Source organism: Capsella rubella, unplaced genomic scaffold (genome assembly GCF_000375325.1).
Source record: "Capsella rubella cultivar Monte Gargano unplaced genomic scaffold, Caprub1_0 scaffold_6, whole genome shotgun sequence".
Classification (NCBI taxonomy): domain Eukaryota; kingdom Viridiplantae; phylum Streptophyta; class Magnoliopsida; order Brassicales; family Brassicaceae; genus Capsella; species Capsella rubella.
This window is the reverse complement of record NW_006238918.1, coordinates 4,741,828-4,769,710: the sequence shown is the minus strand read 5'-3', so window position 1 is coordinate 4,769,710 and position 27,883 is coordinate 4,741,828. Positions and strand designations below refer to the sequence as shown.

General features: G+C 36.2%; 7 protein-coding genes and 2 non-coding genes across 16 annotated transcripts; 5 read left to right on the top strand and 4 right to left on the bottom strand.

The window, feature by feature from the left end:
* The first annotated feature begins 3,674 nt into the window (after positions 1 to 3,674).
* On the top strand, positions 3,675 to 4,767 carry LOC17884661. The gene has a single exon (XM_006286728.2). It carries the CDS (start codon positions 4,012 to 4,014, stop codon positions 4,699 to 4,701), a length of 690 nt encoding a protein of 229 aa, XP_006286790.1. The 5' UTR covers positions 3,675 to 4,011; the 3' UTR covers positions 4,702 to 4,767.
* A 625-nt stretch (positions 4,768 to 5,392) lies between these two features.
* On the top strand, positions 5,393 to 7,149 carry LOC17882897 (universal stress protein A-like protein). Its single transcript, XM_006288710.2, has 4 exons — positions 5,393 to 5,659; positions 5,962 to 6,083; positions 6,198 to 6,316; positions 6,729 to 7,149. Exons 1-4 carry the CDS (start codon positions 5,482 to 5,484, stop codon positions 6,835 to 6,837), a joined length of 528 nt encoding a protein of 175 aa, XP_006288772.1. The 5' UTR covers positions 5,393 to 5,481; the 3' UTR covers positions 6,838 to 7,149.
* Positions 7,150 to 8,420: 1,271 nt separating this feature from the next.
* LOC111830295 lies at positions 8,421 to 8,615 on the bottom strand. The gene has a single exon (XR_002833679.1). It is a non-coding gene; the product is annotated as a U2 spliceosomal RNA (small nuclear RNA).
* A 240-nt stretch (positions 8,616 to 8,855) lies between these two features.
* Positions 8,856 to 8,970, bottom strand: LOC111830269. The gene has a single exon (XR_002833653.1). It is a non-coding gene; the product is annotated as a U5 spliceosomal RNA (small nuclear RNA).
* Positions 8,971 to 9,819: 849 nt separating this feature from the next.
* LOC17882694 (ADP-ribosylation factor 2-B) lies at positions 9,820 to 12,062 on the bottom strand. Of its 3 annotated transcripts, XM_006288693.2 has the most exons (7): positions 11,947 to 12,062; positions 11,449 to 11,612; positions 11,195 to 11,265; positions 10,881 to 11,000; positions 10,681 to 10,799; positions 10,505 to 10,586; positions 9,820 to 10,130 (listed from the first exon to the last, which is right to left on the bottom strand). In XM_006288693.2, exons 2-7 carry the CDS (start codon positions 11,594 to 11,596, stop codon positions 10,125 to 10,127), a joined length of 546 nt encoding a protein of 181 aa, XP_006288755.1. In that variant the 5' UTR covers positions 11,597 to 11,612; positions 11,947 to 12,062; the 3' UTR covers positions 9,820 to 10,124. The 3 variants fall into 3 exon arrangements, with proteins under 3 accessions (XP_006288755.1, XP_023635842.1, XP_023635844.1); XM_023780074.1 differs by lacking the exon at positions 9,820 to 10,130 and having other exon boundaries at positions 10,493 to 10,586; XM_023780076.1 differs by lacking the exon at positions 9,820 to 10,130 and having other exon boundaries at positions 10,493 to 10,586; positions 11,449 to 11,662; positions 11,947 to 12,058.
* A 127-nt stretch (positions 12,063 to 12,189) lies between these two features.
* Positions 12,190 to 14,589, top strand: LOC17883980 (peptide deformylase 1B, chloroplastic/mitochondrial). The gene is made up of 7 exons (XM_006288371.2): positions 12,190 to 12,465; positions 12,564 to 12,702; positions 12,970 to 13,162; positions 13,285 to 13,395; positions 13,685 to 13,747; positions 13,933 to 14,070; positions 14,170 to 14,589. The coding sequence occupies exons 1-6, from the start codon at positions 12,252 to 12,254 to the stop codon at positions 14,032 to 14,034; spliced, it is 822 nt and encodes a 273-aa protein (XP_006288433.1). The 5' UTR covers positions 12,190 to 12,251; the 3' UTR covers positions 14,035 to 14,070; positions 14,170 to 14,589.
* A 211-nt stretch (positions 14,590 to 14,800) lies between these two features.
* Positions 14,801 to 16,969, bottom strand: LOC17882714 (polygalacturonase At1g48100). The gene is made up of 7 exons (XM_023781426.1): positions 16,635 to 16,969; positions 16,428 to 16,559; positions 16,152 to 16,349; positions 16,017 to 16,061; positions 15,713 to 15,920; positions 15,397 to 15,587; positions 14,801 to 15,287 (listed from the first exon to the last, which is right to left on the bottom strand). Exons 1-7 carry the CDS (start codon positions 16,833 to 16,835, stop codon positions 14,895 to 14,897), a joined length of 1,368 nt encoding a protein of 455 aa, XP_023637194.1. The 5' UTR covers positions 16,836 to 16,969; the 3' UTR covers positions 14,801 to 14,894.
* Positions 16,970 to 19,254: 2,285 nt separating this feature from the next.
* On the top strand, positions 19,255 to 22,435 carry LOC17881864 (shaggy-related protein kinase epsilon). Its single transcript, XM_006287800.2, has 13 exons — positions 19,255 to 19,418; positions 19,723 to 19,868; positions 19,963 to 20,055; positions 20,172 to 20,231; positions 20,341 to 20,613; positions 20,728 to 20,802; positions 20,885 to 20,941; positions 21,066 to 21,206; positions 21,326 to 21,376; positions 21,497 to 21,592; positions 21,684 to 21,767; positions 21,855 to 21,957; positions 22,058 to 22,435. The coding sequence occupies exons 2-13, from the start codon at positions 19,752 to 19,754 to the stop codon at positions 22,138 to 22,140; spliced, it is 1,233 nt and encodes a 410-aa protein (XP_006287862.1). The 5' UTR covers positions 19,255 to 19,418; positions 19,723 to 19,751; the 3' UTR covers positions 22,141 to 22,435.
* Positions 22,436 to 22,840: 405 nt separating this feature from the next.
* Positions 22,841 to 26,971, top strand: LOC17882227 (DNA (cytosine-5)-methyltransferase DRM2). Of its 6 annotated transcripts, none has more exons than XM_023781597.1 (12): positions 22,841 to 22,953; positions 23,404 to 23,478; positions 23,631 to 23,747; positions 23,843 to 23,975; positions 24,051 to 24,100; positions 24,214 to 24,313; positions 24,383 to 24,429; positions 24,504 to 24,599; positions 24,708 to 24,807; positions 25,363 to 25,460; positions 25,544 to 26,236; positions 26,344 to 26,971. In XM_023781597.1, the coding sequence occupies exons 2-12, from the start codon at positions 23,476 to 23,478 to the stop codon at positions 26,773 to 26,775; spliced, it is 1,869 nt and encodes a 622-aa protein (XP_023637365.1). In that variant the 5' UTR covers positions 22,841 to 22,953; positions 23,404 to 23,475; the 3' UTR covers positions 26,776 to 26,971. The 6 variants fall into 6 exon arrangements, with proteins under 6 accessions (XP_023637365.1, XP_006287272.1, XP_023637364.1 ...); XM_006287210.2 differs by having other exon boundaries at positions 23,625 to 23,747; XM_023781596.1 differs by having other exon boundaries at positions 22,841 to 22,957.
* Positions 26,972 to 27,883: the final 912 nt, after the last annotated feature.

Sequence of the window (27,883 nt, the reverse complement as noted above, 5' to 3'; positions counted from 1 at the left end):
CTGTCTTCGGGACTCATCAAACACCAAGCTCCGATATTTCCTATAAATTCGTACAAACATTTGTTGTTAATGGAATGGTTTCAAATTACAACTATGTCAAAGTGCATGGTTTCATACTTACTCACAACTCGATCGAACCGGTTTACATATTACAGTTAGTATGTGAAAGTGAAGTTAGCTAAACTGTGAGTATATGTAGTGTTTAACTTTAATAGTATGAAGAAAAATACTTGTATTTAAAAAGCGGTTTAACACAATATTTATGTTTGTTGTTTTACCTTGAATTTATTTACATTCTCCTAAACTATGGTAGATTGGTAGTGACACATAATACTACTATTCCGATGGAAAGTCTGTTTTCCTTTTTCTTATTGAGTTAAACGTTAAAAAAAAAATCAAACATTCATAATTTTGAATAGATGCATGAAAGTGTCGACCCCGGCCTAACTATATCGTCTATAGCACTAGAGTTTAAAAATGTATTGGTATAGTTCAATTTTCAACCCTCATGTTCTCGAGGGTTTCGAGGCCATTATATGCTAACTGAATTACTACTTACAAGATATGACATTAATTATATGCTAAAATTTTGATTCCTAGAGTATATTCGAATCGGATCATAATATAATTGTTTGTTTGTAAAGCAACTAGCTAGAGAATCGGTTTTAAGAAGTTACACGCAATGCATGTCTGATTCCCACACTTTTTCTCGCAGTACTAGTTTCAGTTCACAGTCATAACATCGTCGAAAAGTACATACATTATATATTTTTTAGGAGTAGCCAAAGTCATGGTAATGTAACAGATCAAGAAGAAAATAATTGGATTACGATAATTTACCAACTGTTCATAAAGCTAAGGGTTTCCTCGAGAACGCCTGTATAGAGATCGTCACACCAATACCTAAAAACACTGTAATTTCGTTCCTTTAGGCTTAAAAATTATTACGTACATACCTAAAAATAGAACTCTTATTTCTATATATATATATATATATATATATATTGTACACGTACATAACATCGAATTACAATATTAGTATATCTTAATGCGCAAACACGAATATTCTTATGATCGGTATGATATATACTTTTGATTGAAATACTATATCCAGTCATAGTTCCATCATCGTATCATTGAAAAATATTTAGCCACCCTCACACATTAATATATAGATTATCATATGGTATTACATATAACTGAATATATATACGATCAATAATACAAATTAGTTGCTTCGGAAATCATTATTTTGTTTCAGAATTAAGTGCCCATTGTATTTGTCGTTGACTCGTTGTAATCTACTACTAATAATTTGCACCTACGTAGACAATTAAATTTATTTGATTACAATTATCGTGAATCACTGAATCTCTGAACATATCTCACATTTCTCGGCTTTTAATTTGATTCTGTATTTCCCTCGTGGTATAACCCACTAATAAATAATCAAAGCTAATATGTATAACGAATAATCTGGTCGTAAAGTTTGGTTAGCCTAAGTTTCTACAATTGTAAGACGGATATTAACAGTGAAGGTATATGCAAACAATTCCTCTATATATATGAGTATATGAGCATATTTCGTAAAAATATTTTTTTTCTGTTTAACTCATTCAAATAGAGCTTTTTACTCAGCTACTAAAAAATGTAATTATAATTAACGTAGTTAATTAAGTTCCGTACCCCTGAATATGTGTATCTCTCTGATAGAGTTATATATATATATATATATATATATATATATATATACGCATAGAAGAAGAGAGAGAGAGAAAGCAATAGAAGTATAAATAAAGCATTTGCTAGACGGAATCATCTTTCTTAATCCTCTCCTTAATTATTCTTCTCCTTCTTCTCCTTCTCGGTCCTTTTCCATATCCAACATACCAAACCAAAATTCACATATCATATCTTAAGATTACTACAATACACAACACAGCAAAGGAAACTGTATTTCGTTTGATCCTTTGTTACATTTCTCTCTCTCTCTCTCTCTCTCTATATATATATATATGCATACATATATAGTTATACATATTACCGGAAAGAAATAAAAGCAAAATAAGGAATTCTCCAAGGTAATCCATTAACCATCTTTACATATCTCATGCATATGACATTATCTTCGATTGGGGTCTCATTTCTATAACTCCTAATATATTTCGATTATGGTCTTAGCAATAGAGCTCATCGTTGTTTTACATCTCCGATCCGAAGAGTTTATTTTATTATAGCCTTATTTTTAGGTTGCATGTGTGTCATTTGGGACTAACACATTGGAGAATACAAACATATATTAATCTATTTCTTGATTAAATTTTAGTTATATCTTTTCTTATGAAAATTTCCATGGATAATGAAGTTGAGCTTCTAATAATGATATCGATCGAAATATACACATATAAAGGGTACATGTGCGAGTATGTATCAGTATTGTTTATATATACATCCAAATTACTATTTAAAAAAAAAACAATTTTACCCACCATTTTGCACTTTTTTAACCTTATACAAGTGAAAAGGGACAATAGTACTATAGGTCCCATTCCGATAAAAATGGAAGAAAAAAATCAAATTTTTTTTGGTTCGAATCTCTAAACACACACAAAAAAGGAGCTAATTAAACACGAAGGTTTATAAAACACATGGTACATAACTAGAATTTATTTGATAATATTCGATCACGATTTTCACTTTCGTAAAGATGAAGCAGAAAGATATAATAACTCTATACAACCTTTGCAGGAGTCAAAAGCAACATCTAAATACAAAGTAGCATATTCATAAATCATGATCATCAATATATAGCAAATTAATAAGTAGTCGTTCAAACTAATAGTATATTAGTAGCGTTTACCGAAAATTATTGCGGGGAGATTCCTATTAGACTTTCTAGGACTATTATTATATATATTGATAGATAGATAGATAGGGGTATATATATATCGATTATACAATTGTTTCATAAGTTAAGTAGGTGGACTAAAGTGTAAATGCATAATACAATCTGTTGTATAAATCGTATTATTTAATTACGGTCCACGTAATTGAGCCATAAGAAGACCCGGCAATCCACGTGAAAGAGAATCCTTCCCACTAACCCATCCACGTTATCACATTAATCTTTATATAGTTTCTTATCAATTTATCATTTTATAATATTAATCACCATAAATTTTCTGTTGGTACAACTATCTCCTTTACTTCAAATTTCGCTTTATCTTAAAGTTCAAAGTACAATTTTTTTTTTATATACTAGTAATAAATATTTCGTTTATAAATGACCATTTTTTAATCATTCAACATGAAAAGAAAATGCTAATTCCAATACAACTTTTTGAACCTTGCTTAAAACTAAGATTAATCAAATAAATTAGTCTACGAGGCTACACCAAAAATAGAACCATTAAATTCATTACATATCCCTAGATAAACTCTTTTTTAAATCTTTCAAAAACTTTTAATATTTCCGATGGTAATACTAATAATTAATCGCACAAAAAAATTAACACTAATGTAGATCCGTTCCCACGCGCTACTAAAATTTCGACACCATAGTCATTGGACCAAAGTCACCAAACGGTCTAAACCATAGTCATTTGACTTTTGTATACGTAAAAGAGTTCTCAAGATTAAAGATGAGCTGGGGTTGCGTCGTGTTTTACACGCGCATCAAGGAGAGAGTAGGGGAGTAATGAATCTTAAATAATAAAAAACCTGAACAGTCTGGGGTCATTAAGTGAAAGTGCATGGAAAATCTCGAGTTGTTGTTTCCTACATCTCTCTGTTTTTTTTTTTCTAAATTATTTTTACTATTTCCTATACGTATCAACTTGTAAGCAAAACCTTTTTTTTCAAACTTTGATCCATAAATTTTAATTACATATATTCATCTTCTCTCTCTCGTATACGACATATATATACATAATACAGTGTAGTGACTAAACTCTTTCTTTCTTTTTTTGGTTTCTCTGTTATTATCATTTCTTAGCTTAGATATTGTTTTCGATGGAGGCAAACCCGCATCGGGTTTCACGTAGAAGCCACGGCGGGACCCACTGTCGAAACGACGCCGTCTACGAAGAGAACCCTCGACGACGGCATTACAACCACCACCACTCCCACGGCGACGAAGAAACCAAATGCTCCGGCAAGAGATGCCGCTCGTGGGCGGCGGCGGCGATTGCTGACTGTGTAGCGCTTTGTTGCTGTCCATGTGCGATCATAAACCTTCTTACTCTTACTTTCGTCAAGGTCCCCTGGATGATCGGAAGACGATGTCTAGGCGGCGGACGGAAGAACAGGAAGAAGCGGATGAATCTGCTTAACAGAAGACAACGTCGCGGAAATATCAATGGTGGTGGAGATCATGAGTTTCATCATAATAATAATAACAAGCATCACCTCCGGTTTGAGACAACGGAGGGGGAGGAGAAATGCGGCTGCGGTGGTGGCGGAGGATGTTATGGCGGCGGAGATTATGATGATCACCGGTTTGTGGTAGAGAGAGACGGGAGTTTGACGAAGGAGAAAAGGGAGGAAGATGGGGATAAAACGGCGTCGTTTAAAGGAGGGGATCATGTTCATGATGATGAGTCGAGAATAAGTGCAAGAGTTGAAGCCGAGAGAGTGTGGTTAGAGTTGTATCAGATTGGTCATCTTGGATTTGGTAGAGTCTCCTTCACTGGAATCCAATGACTAAAATTTGTAGGAAACTTAGTTATATTCCAATAATTATATATATATAATGTGAATTTTTCTTTAGTGTATGTGTCCTATCCTATGATAGTTTTTCGTTAGTGAGAGCATTCGCATAGATACGTTTCGGGCAGTAGTTACAACTTAGAAGTAGTATTTCGCATTTTTAGAGAGGCTCCAAAGTTCCTAACGTTTAAGTTTTGATTCATGATACTAGATGTGAAAAAAACATAATCAATTGGAATAGGTGGTTATTGTTAGATTTGAAAACATGAAATCTCATTGATGATTTCTTAAAAAAATTATGTTACAAAGCTTTCATTTCTTTGTATGTGATTCTATATCAAATTATATTCTCATATACTCATATTGGAAATTTAGTAATCGTAACACTTATTTTCATGAATCACTATTTTAAATTTTAAATGGCTCTAATCGTATTTATTAAATACTTAAATCCCTTTACTAATTTATATTTTTGTTTTAAATCAACAAACTGAGTAATCCAACATATGATGGATATATTTTAATGGGCCCTGTCATAAATAGATTTAATTGTTGGGCTAAATACGAGACCCACTAACAAAGGTCTGCAAGTAACCGACCGTGCGCATTTTAGTTGTCACCCAAAATTATTACGATATCGTGCTCTAATGTGCACCGTCCGTGCACAATACCCTTTCCACCTTGCTTGTGCCTGAGAGAGTTGTTTTCAGTTCGCTCATTCCCTCTTCCCCGCCTTAAGAAAACGATCGAGAGAGAAGGAGTTTGAGTGCAGAGATGGAGAGCGAGCCTACTCGAGTGATGGTGGCAGTGAACGAGTCTACGCTCAAAGGCTATCCGCACGCGTCAATTAGCAGCAAAAAGGCGTTCGAGTGGACACTGAAGAAGATCGTTCGGTCCAATACCTCTGGCTTCAAGCTTCTCTTGCTCCACGTTCAAGTTCAGGACGAAGATGGTTTTCTTCTTTCCCTCTTTCTCTCTTTCGATCGTCTATTTCGAACCTCTTGATACTTGAATTTGAGTCTCTATCTCTTTAAGGTCTTGAGTATTTCACAATAGGCTAAATTTGGTGTTTCTGTATGTTCTTAAGGCTTGATGCTAGGTATTTAGCTGTGCTTTAGCTGTTTTAAAAGGGACTTATAAGTGGTTTTGTGAATCTAATAAAACTTAGTGAGTAGTTGATTTTGTTTTGGATTTGCTAAGAAATATTACAGAAGAGGTGATCTTAATCGTTTGGACCATGAATGGGGGGATCAGGTTTTGATGACATGGACAGCATATATGCATCTCCTGATGATTTCCGACAAATGAGAGAGCGTAACAAGGCTAAAGGACTTCACCTTCTTGAGTTTTTCGTTAAAAAATGTCATGAGATTGGGGTAAATGACTCTTTTTAACTCTTTCATAGTTTCATTATCTGTCTTAATGCCCCTCACTTGTATCATCATCTCATAAAACCTTTTGTAATAACATGTAAGTTGTTGAACTTGTAGGTTGGATGCGAAGCCTGGATCAGGAAAGGTGATCCCACAGAAGTTATATGCCATGAAGTGAGGCGGCTCAGGCCAGATTTTCTGGTTGTGGGAAGTCGTGGTCTCGGCCCTTTCCAAAAGTATGTACAGTTCTCACACATACCTCGAGTAGACTTATCATTGCTTTATCGTTAGACCCCTATCAGTAATCTTTGGCATGATATCTCACCACCCAGGACCATGGTTTTAGTTTGAAATGCCAATAAAGGGATTTTAAAGTTTCTATTGATGACTTATTGGTTTTGGGAAAAATACAGATCAAGATTGAGTTATCTTATTAGATTACTCGCATCCTGTTTGAAGCATATGACTTATACGTACCTCATGGACATGAAACATCCTATAGCTTTGCAATTGATTTTACTAGGTGTTATCATATGCATCAAACACTGCCTATGCTTTAGACTTTATACTGTTGTATCATGTGCACTTGGTTGAGCTTAAAATCACAGACTATTGTGTAATCAATTCATACTTGTTTCTATTGGACAGGGTATTTGTTGGAACCGTGAGTGAATTTTGTGTGAAGCATGCAGAATGCCCAGTCATCACAATCAAACGTAGTGCTGAAGAATCTCCACAAGATCCAGCTGATGACTAGATTCCAAAAGCAACACAAAAACCATGCGGTGAGTTCATGTCTGCTGAACCCCGAAAGCTTTTGAGAGACGATAAGTGGTGTGTTGCAGTACAGAAGAAGAAAAAAGGTAGCAAAAACTCTTTTGATTGATCTAGTAGTAAGTGCGTCTGTAATAGATAATAGATGGATACACACACACAGAAATCATTTATAATTGTGTGTCCATTCTCTAAAACATGAAAAACAAAAGTTCCTTCATTTGTTCTGTAATCTTTCTGACTCTTCCATGTTTTTCATTTATGGCCTATCCAAAGTCAGATCAGTTACATTATATCTATATATTAGAATTCAGTTTTGAACTTATAATGCCGAACAGAAACAAAAACAAAATCAGGACTGACACACTCAAAATTTTAACGGATATTTAAATATTTGTTATCTCTTGACTACTAGCTGACCACGTCCGAACTAGTTTTGGATCGCACGTCTTCTCGAACTTAACTAAACTGTGGAATTTGTCCTCGTAGCTAGTGTAATAATATGATGTTTCTCCGATAAGGAAAATGGGAACTTTGGAAATGTTCCCACATCTCCTGTCCGACCCTTAAGAGACTTACCATTTGATGTATCGGTTATAGTGTTGAGTTGGGGAGCATGAGTTTTGATAATCCAAATCTTGTCTAGTTGGAATACTCTGATTTTGTTCAGCTTCAGTATCCAGTTGTTAATCTTGACTCCCTTGTTTATGATTTGTTCCAAGTATATGATTTTCTTCTCTCTGTAATGATTACTCTATGAAATGTTTTTTTTTTCTAAATTTTGATCCAAACATTACATTACATTTATATATCAGATTTTTGGGATCTTCCATGAAGTAATGCCTGTGTTTCGAAAACCTCTTTCATTTAACTATTACATCTAAAGTGGACTTCTGTTCATCTGTTTCGTCTCTACCATCTCTGCTGAAGAGAGCTCCAACTTTACACACTTGTCATCAAGATATGATTCAACACCCGAAAAAAATTGCTGGCCAAACGCAATATACAATTCCTAATAAACATTCCTCTTTCTTCAGGGTTTCTTGCGTCATGATAATCCTGTTAGGATGTTCTCGTTTATCTTCATGCCCTGTGAAGGTCCTAAAACTAACAGAGTAAGAAGGAAGTATCAAATAGCTGGACCAAATGAAGCGTTTCTTGGATCAATTGTCATGTCTTGAGCTCGTTAAAGTTTTCGCATCCGCAAAAGATGACAAAGAAAAGTTGCGGCTCACCATGGATTTGCTAATGCTTTGTAGAGCTTCTTCCAAATGCGAGAATCACCATATTGGTTCTTATATTTTCCCAAAACTCTTGGTTGTGTACTTGACCATAGTAATCCCTCATGTGTAGTTTATTGGCTCCGGTTCTATAAGCGGTTTATGAACCCATAACTAATTTACTTTCTCCAGCGATTATAGTAAACATAACTCGATGTAATGCAGAGGAAACCACAAGATTTTTAATGCGTTTACGAGCTGGGTGATTATAGACATAACTCGATGTAATACAGAGGAAGAAACCACATTCTAAAATGGTTAACTATAACTTTTAACACTGTGATTGGTGGGATACGCCAAGCCCTTGCGATAGTGCAACGCATGGGCGATGAACGTGAGCACAAATAGCAAGCTATTTCGACGGCTCACTCCCAAAAAAAATTGAGTTAATATCGAGTGGATCGATGATCCACATATCAGATATTAAACTGATAAGAACAGATACTACACTTGATCTTAGCCAAAAGGCCGAGAAAGGTATGCTTTGTTTTAAAGTTTGCGAGTCCCATTTAAAGCAAGACGTTGGATTTGTTTCACAAATACTCTCCGATGTGGGACTAGTGTAAGTATTAAACTGTAAGCTCACACTTTCACGAAAAAATTAGTCATAAGTAGTTTACTGTGGAGACACCACCGCTAACAAGTTATATAGGTTTATCAATTAATCGAAGAGTATATTAAATTTAATTATAAATTTTAAGTTTATATTTTGATGGAGCTGATCTCAATAAGAGACAACCCTCCAAAAATAGGCGTATGCCGCTCAGGACGACAAGCACACGGTATTCTTTAGTAAAAGGCGAAAGAATAGTTCGCTATGTGCTTATCGCACGGCTCCGTAATTTGCAGACGAAGGCTCTCTCCATGTTATATATTAGCACTGGGCACGAAGCGAATATTCAGAAAAATTTGTAATATTTGTAATTTGCTTCACCTCGACCGAATAGTTGATTTTGCTATTTGCTTCGATTCGTAAATTTTCGAGTATATGGAACTTCGAATATTCGAATATTTTTCGTAATATTTGCGAGTTACTTGCTTCGCTTCGATCCATCTAATTTTTTTTTAAACTAAAAACATATAGTACATAAATATAAAGTGCAAAATATGAGATATTGGAAGTTCTGTTTGACATATTTTCAAAATAAGAAGAAAATGTAACTACCGTCCATAGAATTCTCACATTTTATTTTTAATACTGATTTTTCTAATAAAGTTTTATTTGCTTAAGAACAACATTTAGCAAAAAAATCCAACGGGCCAAAATATAATAATTTAAATTATAAGCCTATAAGATATATACCCAAATATATAAATACACATATTATATATATTATATAATAATTTATATTTATATATATATATATATATAAATACGAAGCGAAGCGGATATTCGACACTAAGAAAATCAATATTTGTTATTTGCTTCGGTTTTTACGAATACTACATTTTCATATTTGCTTTGATTTAATATCCTATAGATATTTGAATTTTTCGAATCAAATCGAAACGAATATCGAAGCGAAGCGAATCTAACGAATATTTTGCCCAGAGCTATTATATATGACTTGAGTTCGCTGTCTTTCTCTGTCTGTTTACGATGTGGGACTTTAAACTAACGTATGCAAAATCATGCGCTTTGTGCTTATTAAGCGTTCTAAAAACTGAGAGAATACGTTGTGACATTCTATACGGAAAAAGGTAACATATGACATAGCTACTGCTTTACGAAGAGCATTTTCATAAGCTTAGTTACAATTACAAATAAAACGGTAAAAGCGAGAACTATCACAAATTCGTTTTTAACAAGTAAAAAAGTTGAGGTTGGTTTAGAAAACTACACGCACACACAACGACGCAAACATCAACGGATACTAATATACTATAAACTGTTGTAAAATCAGACATAATACTTCTTTCTTCTTCATTCTTTCTGCTCCACAATGACTAATGGTCTCTTCCAAGTGCAAAATGTATTCCAGCAGCTTCATCATGCCTACTCAATCAAAATTAAGGTTTGATCAATATTCATGAATCATATCTCACCGGCAAAGATTATAGCACATACAGTACATAAATATATAATCATTGCTAGAGTTTGAAACGGTGGGTTTCAAGTAAGAACATAAACATAGCTGAAACATCCGTGATCTCAAGACATAAAGCAGGGGCTTCTTCAGCCATGGGGTTTGCAACCGTTTGGTGACTCAACTAAGAGAGTTCTATCCCTCAATCTAACAAACTACCCGGTTATGATTGCATACAACCTAAAACCTCTAAGGCTGTTATTTAAGGGCATCAATACTTTGAAAAGAGTGTTCCTTTTTACTCTATATTTAGTTTTACAAAAAGCAGTAATTAGTTATATACCTTGCCAGCAATATTGTTGGAGAGCCAATCAAGGCCTTCATATAGACCTTCTCCAGATGTGGCACAAGTGCTTTGAATATACCTGTTAAAAGGAAAAACATAAGGTAAATTCCACCACACAGTGTGATCAACCTAACCACATTAAGGACAGAGTTCGAGAAAGAAGATAACTTTACCAATGGCGTTGGCGAAGAGAGTGAAGACCAAGCTTGTCAGTTATTTCAGCAGCATTCATTGCATTGGGAAGATCTTGTTTGTTTGCAAACACAAGAAGGACAGCATCCCTCAGCTCATCCTGCAAACAAGGTTTAATCAGACTATAGAAAGGTGTTCGCGTCTTACTGTGATACAAGAGAACACCAGATAGAAAGCTAACCTCATTTAACATGCGATGTAACTCATCCCTCGCCTCCACAACTCGGTCCCTGTCGTTGCTATCAACGACGAATATAAGACCTTGAGTGTTCTGGAAGTAGTGCCTCCACAGAGGACGAATCTATTTTTCAAGGAAGTTATTTTCATAATGTCAAATAACCAGAAAAAAAAAAAAAAAAACACTCATAGATAATGGACGCGTTAATTAAAAAAACCAGGTGTTTCATGATACATACAACCAGGTAACACAAAATATCAGTACTTGAATTATGAGGACACTACACTATGTTCTAGGCAAGAATTCAAAATGTATACCTTGTCCTGACCCCCAACATCCCAAACAGTGAAGCTGATGTTCTTGTATTCAACAGTCTCCACATTGAATCCTGGAAACAAAAACCTCTTCAACATCAAAATTTGAGAATCAAAACATGGATGAACAGGTAAACCGTAGGGGGAGCAGGAGAGAATTAAAAAAATAAAAATCCACAGAGACATAAAAGTAAAGAAACACAAAAAGAGAAAGATCTAAATACAAATTGAGAAACACTGTGATTCGTGAAACTTACCGATGGTAGGGATGGTGGTAACGATTTCGCCAAGCTTCAGCTTGTACAGGATAGTAGTCTTACCAGCAGCATCAAGACCTACCATCAGAATCCTCATTTCTTTCTTGGCAAAAAGCCGGCTGAACAACTTCGTGAAATTAAGCCCCATTTTCCTTTAGCTATTCCTATATTTTCCAAAGCACCACCAAAAAGAAAAAGCTTTATTCAAATCTGTCTGCACCACAAATCAGATTTATAAACACGATCAGATCAACAACACGTTTATATTTCAAACAATCACCAACACAAAATTTCAACCAACTCCGATCAAATCCTTGAATACAGCTCAGTTCAATAAGACAGTGAGCTCAACGTACGAATCGACGAATCAAATGAATCGATCTATTGATATACTCTAAGTAACGATCGATCGAGATTCAAAGGAACATACCAGAGATGTTTTGAGAAAAAGGAAGATACAGGATTTGAAATTGATGAATGGTGTGAGAGTTTGTTTACCTTTCGAAGAAGCTCCAAAGAAGGTATCTGTTGTATGCAGAAGCAAGCCGCGAGTTTCGAAGAGACAATGTCTCTCTCCCTCTCTCTTTCTCTCCCTCTCACAGCAGAAACTCTAATAATAGAATATTTATCAATGCGGTATATTATTTATCTGTATTTTCAAATTCATCCCTGTAATATAGCAATATTTCGGATTTCATTTTAAATTACAGACACGATTCTTCTACCCAATCTTTTTACTACTCTCCACTCAAATTCGCTTTAGTTTTAGCTCAAAGTCTCAAACTACTCTTCCTCTCCTAGGCATGGCGGTCTGTAACTGCTTCCTCCGAGCTCCACCACTCTCTCGCTTACTCCTACCGGCTTTATCTCGTCGAGATTCTACTTTAACCGCCGGTCATGGTCTCCTCAAATCCACCGGAATGTTTTCCTCCGCCGTGAACAGGAGCACACCTTTGACATCACCGGTTCGAGCTGCAGTAAAACGCGTCCCGCGCAAAGAAGATGAAGTAGCTTCGGGTAAATTCTCTATCTATTATTTATACTCTTTGTTTTTATGGATGATGGTATTTTCTACATTTTGGGATTGATTTACGTTTGTTTTTGGGATTTTGAAGCTTCTGATCTTGAATTTGAGACGCCATTGAAGATTGTTGAGTATCCGGATCCTATACTACGGGCTAAAAACAAGAGGATTGGTGTTTTTGACGAGAATTTGAAGAACTTGGTTGATGCTATGTTTGATATTATGTACAAGTAAGTCCCAGTATCGAACTTAGTAGCATCCGACTTAATTTTTCTGCCATTTTTAATGCAAGAGGATTCATATGTCTTGTACAACTTAAAACTATTATATGAATATTTTGTTGTTAATTTATTTTTGGTTTATGAATATATAAATGTGTAATTGTTATCTGAATACTTTATGTGTATATAATGTTTACATTTTTTTTGAATTAGAAGGCAAGTTACTTAGTGCATAATAAACACAGAATGATACTGTGATTACATGCTATTGAACAGAACGGATGGCATTGGGCTCTCAGCACCTCAAGTAGGCCTCAATGTTCAACTCATGGTGTTTAATCCAGCTGGGGAGCCTGGTGAAGGAGAAGAAATTGTTCTTGTTAATCCAAAAATCAATAAATATTCCGATAAATTAGTACCCTTTGATGAAGGGTGCCTATCATTCCCGGGAATTTATGCTGAAGTAGTTGTATGTCCACCCTTTCTCAACTAAATTACCTTTGCACCAAATTTGTTGTTCCAATTCATTGCTTAATCGTATTGCTCATTGTTTTCTTGGAAATCCGTGTTTATTGGTTGTTTTGCTTTCAGCGACCACAATCTGTCAAGATTGATGCAAGGGACATTACTGGTGCAAAATTTTCAATCAGTCTATCACGTTTACCAGCACGAATCTTTCAGCACGAATACGACCATCTGGAGGTTCTTTCTCCACTTTCATTTTGATTTCTATGCTTGATTAAATAGCAATGAAAGTACATTTATGTATATATACAACTGGAAGAACCAGAGGAAAAGCTGATATATTTTGATGTTTTGACACTGTAAAGTGACCTCATTAACACTTGGCCTTATCTTTTGTTTTACATTTGTTATCATGCAATTGGGCATGCACTTTTACTTGTTTTCATTGAGGTTTTTGGTACTGCTGTATTTGAGTATCACTTCCAAGCTTTCGTTTCGGTCTGATGGAACAATCTGTCAATTACAGGGAGTTCTCTTCTTTGACAGAATGACAGATGAAGTTCTTGATAGCATTCGAGAAGAGCTAGAGGTCAGTAAACCTGTACCAGTACAGAGTCTAAAGCTACAATAACCACCAGTTAAATTTGGTGGATAAATCACCTTTTGTATCTAAGTAGTGAATTTGGTGAACATCTTTATGTTAAGTAGTCCATTGTCTGAAAAGGTTTGTTATCATTGTAACTCTACAAATTCCTGACAAGTATTGTACTATAGGCCCTAGAAAAGAAGTACGAAGAAAAAACTGGACTGCCAAGCCCTGAAAGAGTACAAGCACGACAAAAAAGGAAAGCAGGAGTTGGTTTTGGCAAACGTTGATGAGACATTTTGTGTTCAAATCCCTTTCATCTTCTTGTAGGATATGAGTTAAAATATTATTTCTGAGTTTGAGATTTTAAACTTTGTTCCCTTGGGTTTTTGTCCTGAAAATTTTCTTCTTATATTCCACTGCAGGATTTAACTCTTGTATAGGAAGCAGACAATGACAAGAAACACGTTTGCTTTTCTAAATCTAGAGGAGCACATCACATTATGTGACGCAAATCTCCCAAACAGGATGCACGGTTGAGACGCAAATCATATATTTCAGAATCTTTTTTTGGCTGAATATTATATGTATTCAGATTTTCTGTTTTGCTCTGTTATTTAATGTTGCCCTATTAGCTTGAGCTTGGAAGTGCGTGTAGAATGTGCTTGCCGACTAAGTTGAACCATGTCGTGGTTTACCTTTGTTATAAGTAAAATGCGTTAGTTGTTTACTTGTGTTGGATTTTTTGGTAATTAGACTTTTGATTTATTGTGTTTATGTCTCGTTTTGTACATTTACTTTGCATCCCTCAGATGATATAACCATTTCTATGGATTATGAAGATCTACTTTGCTTGTGATGTGTTCTATCATAACTGGTTCATAAAGTTATAATTGTTAGATTGTTGCTTCACAACTAGAATCCTTCCTTTAGCTATGGGTTGGGACCTCTTGTTTTGACTCATGGCCAATTCAATAACTCCCAGTAGTTTATAACAGAAAGCAATACATTGACATGCAATATGTTACATTTTGTTTGCAAATGATTTATACAAACTAGTATAAGACAAAGCAAGGGAATCAATCCTTGTTTATTCGTATAAGTATAATGTTTGGCCTATCTTAACATTACATAATTTCTTGTTCTAATATCAGCAAGCATCATTATTAGACTGACTTGCAGCTCCTGGTGACTTTTTTGTTTTCAAACATTTTATTGGTGGTAGAGTTTGTGTTTTCACTTCGCCGTGTGCTTCCCAGCAGAAAGGATCAAGTGAGCGTGCTTTGTCTGTGGCTGGCTTAAGTGCTATGTTTGACAGTGAGAGTCCTGTGCATGGCAAGCTATCACTGCAGGCGAAGCGTATAGGTTGCTTTGTGTAGGTACCTTTTATGTTTATGTAGTTAATGTTTGATACCGCCACTGCTGAAGTTTCGTTGTGGCATCCTCCACCATCGCAATAGTATTGATCTATTATAATCGGATTGGCTACGTTGCTGACTTGAATATTTGAAAACATAACTTGTTTTACAGACCCTGACCCTCCCTATAATTAAACATAACCAAAAATGTTCAGCATCTTTGAACTATCACATGCTTTTATCAATCATCTTTGCCTCTATTCTGTATGCAGATGACTCTGCAGGAAAATTTACCTGCCAGGATTTTATTCGAACTCCATTCGTAGTTTCATGCATCGTGACATCACGGACAGTAATGTTTGAAACACACGCTTTTGTATTGTACTTTCCCAGTCCTCCGATGCTAATTCCATGGCCAGGGCCACAGTCTACATCATGTATGTAGATATTAGAGCATCCAGTTTGAATCGATATACAATCATCTCCTGTAGAATGAAGGAACTTGTTATTACTTCAGATGATTTGACTTTACAATATCTTATTAAGAATGAGTTGACTTGTGATATCTTCAATTTAAAGAAAACGGGACTTGTTTGAAGTCTGTGGTTACCACAAGCCAGCGTGCTGCGGTAAATAACGGCATCTTTAGAATTTTGCAGGTGGATTCCATCTGTGTTTGGGGAATCTCCAGGGGATGAAGTTGTGAAATCAGACACTTGAATGTTCACGCAACTATCAAACTTGAGATGGGTTTGAGGGCTGTTTTGTATGGTGATTCCATTGACTGTTACACCATTACTCCCGTAGAACCTCAAAGCCTGCATACACACCATGGTAAGTTGAAATAAATTAAAGTTTCAAATGTTGATTTGAGCTTGACTCCATCCATGAGATTTAGTCAAGGTAAAACTTACTGTTGGTTTAGTACTTGGCATTTTTGTACCCAGTTGTTCTTTCATCTATCACAGTTGAAAAGGAATAGAAGCTCGAGTTAGCAAGCTACGTTTTCAAATTTTGTTAAGCTAAAAAAATGGAATATATATTCTTACCATGTCTTTCTTAGTTATTGACTCTGACTCATCTGCTGGATCATAGGCAGGGGACTTATTCCACCATACTGATCCTCGTCCATCAATTATTCCTTTTCCTTTTATAGTGATTCCTGTAAGTGTTTTGAATTCTATCCATTGCAAGAGACCTGAACCCCATGCACTTGAACTCGTTGGAGCTATGATCTTTCCATCTAGCTGCATAGTATCGAGATACGTCAGTCATGATTATAAAACTAGAAATGCATTGTTGTTTTTGTTAGCTTGAGAATTCACCTGAAACACGATTTTCTCTTTACATCCTTTTCCCAGGAAGGAAACAGGTCCAACAAGGAACGTAGAACCAGATGGAACTAATAATGTTGACCCTGCCACCTTACAAGCTTCCACCCAAGCATTTTCGAAGGCCTGCGATATAAACGGTTCCATTATATATCAATAAAACAGTTATCGATGCAGCTAACCAAAGAAATGCTCACAAACCTTTGTGTCATCGCTTGTCCCATCACCTTTTGCGCCATAGTTAAGCACATTGATTGTTGCGGAACTTTTCCCTTCGGCAATAGACCTGCGGTTTCCTTTCCATACACTGTTCCTAGCGTTGCAAGTCCCAAATCTCGAAGAGAGTAAGGAGATTAAGAGGAGAAAGTTCAGGGAAAGATATTTCAAGGTAAGTTTATTCATCTTTAATATCGAATAAGGATTTGTTTATATGAAGAATGTGTTTAGATATGGAATGAAGAGGTAATGGTGCGAGGCTCATATTTATAAGTAGAGAAAAGCACTGTTACGAATCTATGATACAGTTAAACAGTTAGATGAGGACAAACGGCCTTGAAACTCTCTTCCTCTTCAAGCATGTTTTCTCATTTGCTATATTTTATCATATTAGCAAAAAAAAAAGGTGATGGGTTTTACTTGCTTGATCAGCTTGTGACCACATCATCACACTTTACTTGCGATTTGGCTTTGATATATTGTTGAAAATCATAATACAACATCAGCGTTTTTTTACTTACAATTAAGCGTTGAATCTGTACTTGTATAGGCGTGTGCATTTCTTTTGGTCGCTACTAACATTATAGTGTTCTCTAGCGATAGTTCGAAGTTTCATTAAAATGGCTATGTATTACTGATCATGAGCCTCTTGTGTGCAGCTCATAGTTGCTAAGAAACTACTGATTGCCTTCGTTTAGAACAGAGTATGAGTCCGGTCAGATACTTAACCAGTATTGGTAAGTTATTTGGTTTAATGAAAACCAAAATCCATTGATCAGGTATCACTAGATATTGCGAAAGAGTCAAGAAAAGTTGCTATAGAAATAACAGGTATATCCCACGTAAACCTCATCAGTAGATAATATTTTTTATGTTTAGTCCTTAAATCAAGCACCGTAATTTATGTTAAACCTATGGTGTCACTGAATCTTTTAATTAAATCTATTAATCCTTGTATCTTCAACTCAGATTTTCAAAAGATCCACTAGTCGCAATTCGCAAAGACGATGTAGGATGGTTGGTACGGTTTTCTGTTTATCGTTATAGAGAGAATAAACCAACATTGGGGGTTTTCTGGTTTAACACTAACGATATATAGTAAGGTTCAATGTATGAAATGAAAACTCCGTGACCTGAAGATACACGTGCATGAGTCCCTGGTAAAAGGATATGTAGGCTGCTATAGATTAGCACGTTGTTACGTGTATGCATCATATCCCATGCGTTGATGGTTGACAAACTTTGTTGAATTATTCTAGTATTTGATTTCATGATCTTCTTGGTTAAGAAGCCTATTGTTGGTATAGTTTAATATCACTCATTCTATTTTGAAATTCTTGTTACTATATTTTATTATTTTTCTCTTGCTTTGGCAGTTGAAAGTGTGATATATAAATTTTGGCTTCACGTAACTGATTTCTTGTCCTCTTTCTCAATATCGTTTTTCTTCTCTGCCAAAGGATCTTTCTCAATATCTATATATAGTACACGATAGGTTATGTCTTTTTGTTTTTGGTTTAAAATGAGTTTAAGTAACGTGGCAACATTACACTAATTTTACAATACTTTGGTGGTTCAATCTTTTATATCTTACGGGTGAACACATGCACGTGAAGTGGACATAACGAGCAAGGCACACGAACAATATTTTTCTAGTACTCCGTAGAATTTGGGTATGCTTAACAACTCGCGTAACACGTAATATTTGATATATGCATCATTGTGTATTCTTTAACCCGTGATTTGATGTAACGTTTTCTACGTTCTTATTATCTAATACGTAGTCAATTTTATAATAGCGTTGTTTTTTCTTTTTTTTGGGGGGGTCAACTTCTATGTTAGTGTTTTGTCTGCACGGATCTGTACGCAATTCTGTGAATAACGCCAATTTTCCTGATTGTTTAGCTTAGTATCGTGTACGAAATTCACTCTTTTGTCGTAACCATGTATTTTTAGTCTACAATTGGTGATTCCTGTCAAATTGTTGGCACATCAATTCCTATATGTTTTTAGAAATCCCAATGATTGTCCAACCAAATTTCTTATTTTCAACAGAGTTGAAAGTGCAATCTACATATTATTATTACTAACAGTCCATCAGAGAAAAGAGTATAATAACAAGCCCATATCCTTCTAAGGCCCATATCCGTGTATGACGCCCAACCAACGGTCGAATCAGACACGACATAGTTTAGCGAACCAAATCTTGTCGCTTTATATGCTGACTTGGCGATTTTCGTAATTTCAGATTTCCTTTTCTGACAAAACAACATTACAAAATTAACAAATACCGAAAAAGTGAGGAACGAGAATCAGTGTACGCCACGCTTCGCTTAACGTTTCATACTCCTCTTAATCTTAGCCGTCAGATCATATATTTTCGGTCATCTCGCTTTTCCTGACTTAAAATCTAGCCGTCTATCAAAGAAGCTTACCATACACCTAACCGCACGGAATAAATTCAAAGACCATTAAAAGCAGTCAACACAAATGACGTGAGTCTTAGTTATTCCAACCAAAACACGCCACGTGTAGGGATACTCTTCCTTGAGCGCGGACGTCAAAACTAACTATCAACTAAAACTTTGAAACCACCTATTGGGGTCCGCTTTCTCTGCCATCAGAACCAAAAACCAAACACATAGAGAAACCACAATCACCATTCACGAAGAGCGAGATTTGCCATTTTCGGCAAAGAAGTGTTTACTTTAGGGTTTCTAGTTGCTCCTGAAGCAACCAATGAAGTGAAATCGCGGCGGAACTTTTCAGGTATGACGGCGCCACGACCGGGGTCGGCGGTTTCCTCTCTGTGCTTGCTTTACTTGTTTAGCTCGACGGATAGAGAGTATACTGGAACAAATTTGAGTTTTGTGAAGTAGGAAGATTTAAGGCTGTATGTACTTCTGTGTGACTCTATATTAGCTGGATCGGTGTTAAATGTAGAGCTATGCTTTTGGCGCTTCTTGCTTTTAGATCTTCTTCACTGTCGCCGTGCTTGCTCATTTTGTTTCAGTTTTGGTCGTGTGATAGGGATTTAACCAAAGCCCTTTGTACTGACTTTTGTTGTTAACAGATTGACGAATTGAATCAAAGTTCTTGAAAATGGCTTCTGTGGGAACGTTACCTGCTTCATCTATGGCTACTAAACAAAGCAATGCTTCCATATGCGCTGACAAACTACCTGAAGGGATTAATGAGATGAAGATTAAAGATGATAAGGTTGAAGAACTCACATTCAATAATAAGATTGGCTGGCTACACTTGCTCTCTTCTTTGGTTTAACTTGTTTTCTTCTTGCTGCTTTTCTTATTAGGAAATGGAAGCTGCTGTGGTTGATGGGAATGGAACTGAAACGGGTCACATTATTGTTACAACTATTGGTGGTAAAAATGGCCAGCCTAAACAGGTTAGCTTGTTTCCGAGATAAATATTATTCGCATTCATAAGTGACACAATTTGGGGTTTCTGTGATGTGTAATGTGTGATACAGACTCTTATAGCTTGTTCTTTTTGTCCTTTCAGACCATAAGCTATATGGCAGAGCGCATCGTTGGACAAGGTTCTTTTGGAATCGTCTTTCAGGTAGTGTTTCAATTACATACCCTGAATAATTTAGTTTACTTAAATGGCTGGTATGTATTTACTCAATGTAGATAACTTTTTTCTGACTTTGTTACCTGTATATCTGCAGGCCAAGTGTTTAGAAACGGGGGAAACTGTTGCAATCAAGAAAGTTTTGCAAGACAAGAGATACAAGAACCGTGAGCTGCAGACGATGCGGCTTCTTGATCACCCTAATGTTGTATCCCTCAAGCATTGTTTCTTCTCAACGACAGAAAAAGATGATCTGTATCTCAATTTGGTCCTTGAATATGTTCCTGAGACGGTTTATCGTGTCTCTAAGCACTACAGTCGGGCAAATCAGAGAATGCCCATGATATATGTTAAACTCTATACTTATCAGGTAATTTTCATTTAACTAACTGTGTATTCTCATCTTCTGTTATACTAGGGGTTATTCAATATTGTTTCCGTAAAATGTTAAAAAACTTTCTCTGCCTTTCTGTTGTGGATACAGATTTGCAGAGCTTTGGCATATATTCATGGAGGAGTAGGAGTCTGCCACAGAGACATAAAACCACAGAATCTTCTGGTTCGTGTCTTAAGTTGAAATGTTGGTCAAACCTTTCCGTGGTCTATATATTTCTGCTTTATTAATATTGTGCTTCTTGTAGGTTAATCCTCATACCCATCAGGTCAAGCTCTGCGATTTTGGTAGCGCAAAAGTTCTGGTATAGCATCTATTAGCAATAAGAGATAGATTGATTTTGTTTTCATTATGGAAAAATTGGCACATTTCTGGTGCTAAACAATGTCACTAGTCCTAACCTTTTTAGCTTTGCCATTCTTGAACAGGTCAAAGGCGAACCAAACATCTCATATATCTGCTCCCGTTACTATCGAGCACCTGAACTTATTTTTGGAGCCACGGAATATACAACTGCAATTGACATATGGTCTGCAGGCTGTGTCCTTGCTGAATTGCTGTTGGGACAGGTAGTTTGACTGTCCTAATTTTCCACCATTATATATCTTTTAGACTTTATGATTTGAATCGGAGAATGATGTCTAAAGTTCTGTATTACCAATCTTTGGCTGGTCCTACTTTTGGGTAGCCACTTTTTCCAGGTGAAAGTGGAGTCGACCAGCTAGTCGAGATAATTAAGGTACTTCAGTTTCGTGAAACCGAAGTATTGAATATGGACTGGGTCATGATTATGTGGAATTAAGAGTCCCCATTTTCTGCTATTGATCGCCATTACTTCTTTGGTATTGTGTGGTTACAGGTTCTTGGAACACCAACTCGGGAGGAAATCAAATGTATGAATCCAAACTACACTGAATTCAAATTCCCTCAAATAAAGGCTCATCCTTGGCACAAAGTAAGAAAACACATCATCAGTCTCTCTCTTTCAAAATCACTCCATATTTTTTTTCCTTTACTGATAAAAAAAACTGTTGCTGGTTCCTAAGATATTCCATAAGCGTACACCTCCAGAAGCTGTAGACCTCGTCTCAAGACTTCTCCAGTATTCTCCAAACCTCAGATCAACCGCTGTAAGTCCAGGAAATGATTACTGTTTCACTTATAGTAACATCATATTTGATATAAGTTTGGTTGATTCAAACTAATTGTGATTGTAGATGGAGGCAATAGTTCACCCGTTCTTCGATGAGCTACGTGATCCCAATACACGTCTTCCCAATGGTCGTCCCTTGCCTCCTCTGTTCAACTTTAAACCTCAAGGTATGTTTCTTCCAAATACATAACATATGTTTTTCTGTTTGTCTTCCATTTCTACTACAAAAGTGACTGAAGAAGTGTGTGTTTGTTTATTAAATTGTAGAACTCAAAGGAGCAAGCTTAGAGTTGTTGGCCAAGATTATACCTGACCACGCCAGAAAACAATGTTCCTTCCTGGCTATCTAAATCTCTCTGTGTCTCCCGGTTTATGTGTGTGTATGTAGGCACAAATGCATATGCTTATCGCTAAGCAATGGAGTTAGCTTCTCAGGATTATTATTAGTTTTTCATATTTCATGCGTCTCTGCTGTTAATTGTCTTGGATGACAGACATTATTTTTTAATCAGAAGCTATGTACCTTATTATATACAATGGTTAATGTATTGTATTATTATGTATGTAACGATCTCCGAGTAGCTGCAGTCATGTTGGATAATGGATACTAAATTAGTATGAATTAACCTTCTCGGTCGTCACGTATCATATCTTTGTTATGCATGCATATTGCTAATGCTTCAATACTTGACCCAAAATTATTTCAAAAAATGTCTACTTCTCTGTAGATTTAGATATAAAAAAATACAATCACTTCGAATTTAAATTTAACCAATCTCACTTCTTCAAAGCAATAGTGTATGATTATGGATCCACAAAGTTAAAGTTAAAGTTAAACCAATTTCACTTCCTCGGAAATTACATCTAAGCAGCACAAGTGTCATGTTAACGTGTCGTTTATACATTAATTCATGTTTATTAAATTGGGTTTATTTAGTTAATTATAAACATTTCGGGTGTAATTGTTGAAGTAGAACAAAGCATAGGACCGAAATCGTAATATTCTGAATAATTGAATTTCTTTTTAGAAGTCGAGACTTTTTTTTGTTCGCTGTTTCGTCAGTAAACGGAACGGCAGAACAGAGCTCTCTCTCACCGGCGGCGACAGTGACATTGTCGGAGCCGGGAGCTCTTCTGCTAATCTGTAGCTCAAAATTGAAATTGTGGGTATTGATCTTATTCTCGTACTAGATTATTCTTGCTTTCGTTCATTCAGCTCGTTCTCGTCGCTGTTGAACTCGGGTCTCCGACTCAGTAAGAGTTCTCGGTCAGGCCAATTACGCTGGCTTGATTTGTACCGTCCTTCAAAACTTGTTTTCTAATGGTTCTGATCGAAAACTACTGAAATAGAATACAAATTCGTAGAATCTGCAATAATTCTCAAAACTTAGATTCTTACAAACACTTTGTTTTTCTCCTTGTCTGAGTTTTTGATTGTTGAGATTATGGAAGAAGTTAACGAAATTTGGGGCCATGCGTTGCATTTCAATTAGTTTAATTCGGCTTTTTGTTACTGACGGATCTTTCTTCAGAACCAGTTCTTCTTCCCTTACTTAGATTTTCCTCTTAAACTGATCAAAACTTGATACTTTTGAGTTGATGAATTTTGGCAGGTGTACTACTACACTTTCGTTCGTTCCTTGAAGCTCAATTACGTTTATTGATCGCATCAGATTACTACAACGATGGTACATTACGATTACTTGCTCAATTTTGTATTCCTTTGATGCCATCACACTGTCTATATAAGAGGGAACTATGAATAGAATTATGGGGATGACACATTTTTTTCTGTTTTCTCTCTTTGTAACTGTAAATTTAAATGCTTATGAAGGCGCAGGATTCTGCTGGTGATGACGATTATGTGGATTGGAATACTGATGATGATTTTGAGATTGATAACTTTCAGTCATCTCCAGTACATTCCAGGGCCGAAACTTTAGTTGGTGTAGCTGTGGTAAGCCTTCTTCCAAAACACAAATCTTACCCATTTATCAGTTTATGCCAGAACAGAATCATCCCTTATGTGAATTATTTTGTTTCTAATATCAGACAACTAGTTCTTTGAGCTCTCCTATTGAGACAACCGACTTAGTTCAGATGGGATTCTCAGACGAGATATTTGCCACATTATTTGACATGGGATTTCCCGTTGAGATGATTGCTAGAGCAATCAAAGAAGCTGGTGAGGCTTTTTCTCCTGCTTCTTGTTTTTTTTTTTTAGTATATATGTTTCTTACATTTATCAATAATTTTACAGGACCAAATGCGGATACTTCGGTTATAATTGATACTATCTCCAAGTACTCTGTGAGTTTTTAATATTTTTGTGTTGCTTGCGATTTTGACATTTATTCATCATAATATTGACCCTTTCTGTAGCTAATGAATTTCTCATTTTTTTTTTGTAATTCTTTGTAAAGAGTGAGAATGAAGCTGGTTCTTCCAAGTCCAAAACTATTGATCACTTCCTTGCGATGGGATTTGACGAGGAAAAAGTTATCAACGCCATACATGAACATGGTATTTACGGGTTTTTTCTTCTTTTAATAATTCTTGCATGTTATGATTTTTTTACATTTGCTTTTGCAGGAGAAGAAAATATGGATCAAATAGCAAATACACTCCTCTCATGTGCAGTAAGTGATGTTGAAAATATATAATTCCTCCTAGCATAAAAACTTATATCTTTAATTTTATTGATGGTTTGTAGGAACCAAAGAAATTAACAGAAGTAAAGGAAGAAGATGACATTGACTGGTCAGATGATGAAATAAATTACTCAGAGACATTACTCTCTGATGATGAGGTATAATTCCCTCATGATGGCGGTAACATATATTTAACATCACACCTTTCATTGTAAATTCATCTTATTGCTATTGATATGTATTTTTAATTTGTTAAACCATGACAGAAGGAACCAAACTCATCCAATCTAAACAGAAACCAAATACGGTCTTTGGTGAAGATGGGTTTCTCAGAGCTAGAAGCTTCTCTAGCTGTGGAGAGATGTGGTAACCTTACGTTAAACTATTTCCATTAGCATTAAATTTTAGTTCCCTTCTATTCAGGTTTCTCCTAGAGAAAGTGGCATAAACCAAGTTTCCTTTTTTAATGTTAGTAGCTATGTGAATGAGGCTTTAGCCTCTGATTCTGTGATGTAGGCCTTAGATGTGTTTGCTGAGCATTGTGATCGTATTTTTGCAAAGTGATTCAGTTGTCATTAGTTAGGTGCTAGCCTCTATGATGTAGGCCTTAGATGTGTTTACTGAGAATGTGATTGTTTTTCAATTGATAAAGTTTTTAGTAAATACAATTGCATTTCATTAGTTCCTTTTATTCAGGTTTTTCTAGAGGAGGTGACATCCAAATTACCTAGTTTTACTGTTATTACCTATATAATTAAGGGCGAAATTGTGGCTTTAGCCTCTGGTTCTGTAATGCCTTTAGATGTCTTTTCTGAGGACTGATTGTGTTTCACTAATCGACACTGTTGCACTCATTGATATATACTATCTATCTAGTACCCGAAGTGTGCTGTTACCTTATATGATCTAAATAAATTCCAGGAGAGAATGTGGACATTGCAGAGCTCACAGACTTCCTTTGTGCTGCTCAGATGGCTCGAGAATTTACTGAGTTTCACACTGAACCTGAAGAACAAAGAGTATGGTTAAAACTTGTTGAAAATCTGTTTTCTATAAGTTGATTCGTTTGGACACTGATTTTGTGGGACTTTGGTACGTGCAGCCTAGACATGATGTTAAAAAAAGGCGGCTTGAGTCAAAAAGAGAGCCAAGTTCATCTGTTGATGACGAGCCGGTTCGGCTACCAAATCCAATGATAGGATTTGGGCTTCCAAATGAGCCAAGAGAGGAAACTCGAATACTTCCAGAGTTAGCTCGTGGTCCACCTTTTTTTTACTACGAAAATGTCGCCCTTGCACCTAAAGGGGTTTGGGAGACTATCTCAAGACATCTATATGAGATTCCACCAGAATTTGTGGACTCCAAATATTTTTGCGCCGCTGCGAGAAAGAGAGGATACATCCACAATCTCCCTATCAGCAACAGATTCCAGCTTCAACCTCCACCAAAATACACTATTAATGAGGCATTTCCATTGACCAAAAAATGGTGGCCAGACTGGGATAAAAGGACCAAACTGAACTGCATTTTGACTGTTACCGGCAGTGCCCAGTTAACTAACAGGATCCGTTCAGCCCTTGAGCCTTATAGTGGTGAACCAGAACCGCCTAAAAATGTACAGAGATTTGTGATTGACCAGTGTAGAAGATGGAACCTGGTATGGGTGGGTAAGAATAAAGCTGCCCCACTCGAGCCAGATGAGATGGAGAATCTTCTGGGATTTCCAAGAAATCATACAAGAGGTGGTGGAATGAGTAGAACTGAACGCTACAAATCTTTGGGAAATTCTTTTCAGGTAACTTACCATCACATCTGCATAAGAAAATTTTGCATCAAATTATAGTGGAATACTGGTACGTTTCTTATGTGTATTCATTCATGGGCTGGTTACATTTGTTTTAGGTTGATACTGTGGCGTATCATCTGTCTGTCCTGAAACCCATTTTCCCAGATGGAATCAATGTTCTATCCCTCTTCACGGGTATTGGAGGTGGAGAAGTGGCGCTTCATCGTCTCCAAATCCGAATGAAGCTTGTTGTGTCTGTTGAGATCTCAAAAGTCAACAGAAATATTTTGAAGGACTTCTGGGAGCAAACTAACCAGACTGGAGTTCTGATCGAGTTTTCAGACGTCCAAACCTTGACTAACGACACGATCGAAGATTTGATGAAGAAATATGGTGGATTTGATCTAGTTATTGGAGGAAGTCCTTGCAACAATCTGGCAGGCGGTAACAGGGTAAGCCGAGTTGGTCTTGGAGGTGACCAATCTTCTTTGTTCTTTGAGTACTGCAGGATTCTGGAAGTGGTACGCGGGAGGATGAGAAGATACTGATCACTCCCTTAAATGAAGTAGATATGACTTATTGAAATACTCTGTTTTGTTTTCTTATGTAATCTGGCCATGAAGGTACATGATTGAATGACATAAAGTCAACCTAACTCTCTTATGCTTTTTGCACTTTTCACTTCACGACCTTAGCACTGATGTTCTGGAATTTATTCAACCAAAGAAATATGTCATCATATAACAACTCTGTAACTGTGAATCGACTTGTGGAGTTTTCAGTTTTACCTGGAAGACAATATAATCCAGCCTGAAATTGCATCACCTTCCTTTGAAATTCTTGCTCAGTTGTGTTATGTCGGATTCCAATAGCAGATCTGACTGTATAGGTTTCTGTCTTGGTCAATTGTCTAACTAGAGGATCTCTTCCTGCTTATTGATCAGACAATGAAACAATGGTAATGAGAAACACTGAGGCGTTTCATACAACCATCTGATAAAGGCATCATCTGAAAGATTTTCATACCATACTAGTAGAATCATGTACACACAGGTTTAGTGTGCCTCTAGGTTAGTTTCTTCAAGGGCAGTTGCAGTTTGTGATAATTTTCAAATATGAAATATCAGGGTTGGCAGATTCTGTATAGAGGATGAAACAAGTGATCATGGCTTCTTTACTTGTCTATATGCCTAGAGGTGTGGCGACTGGAATTCTAAATCAATGATCTGTACTCTGAATAGTTCCTTGTATGATGACAAGCTTTGTTACCTGATTCAACTTATAATACCAGTCCAATTTCTGAATTCCATAGTCAAATTCCAATTTGGATCCTATGGAGATATGAGTGGTATTCGACAGGAGAAATTTGGAAACAACAGAAACAATCAATCGTGCTATCATAGACGCAAACACATGTATCAAGACGTTCATATACAGTGAAGTCCATTAGAATTGGAATAATAGCCCACTGTAACCTGTAGATCGCAGATGGGATGGGATGGATATAGTGTAGCTATGGTGCTACATTATTCATATCAGGTAGATCATTGAACTTCAGTTTTGGTTGGATTATTCGTACTACAATGGACCAGTTCCTCGGAAGCTGGAATAGGCAAACTCCTAGGAAGATCACCAGAGGAGGAAGCAGAGTGCACA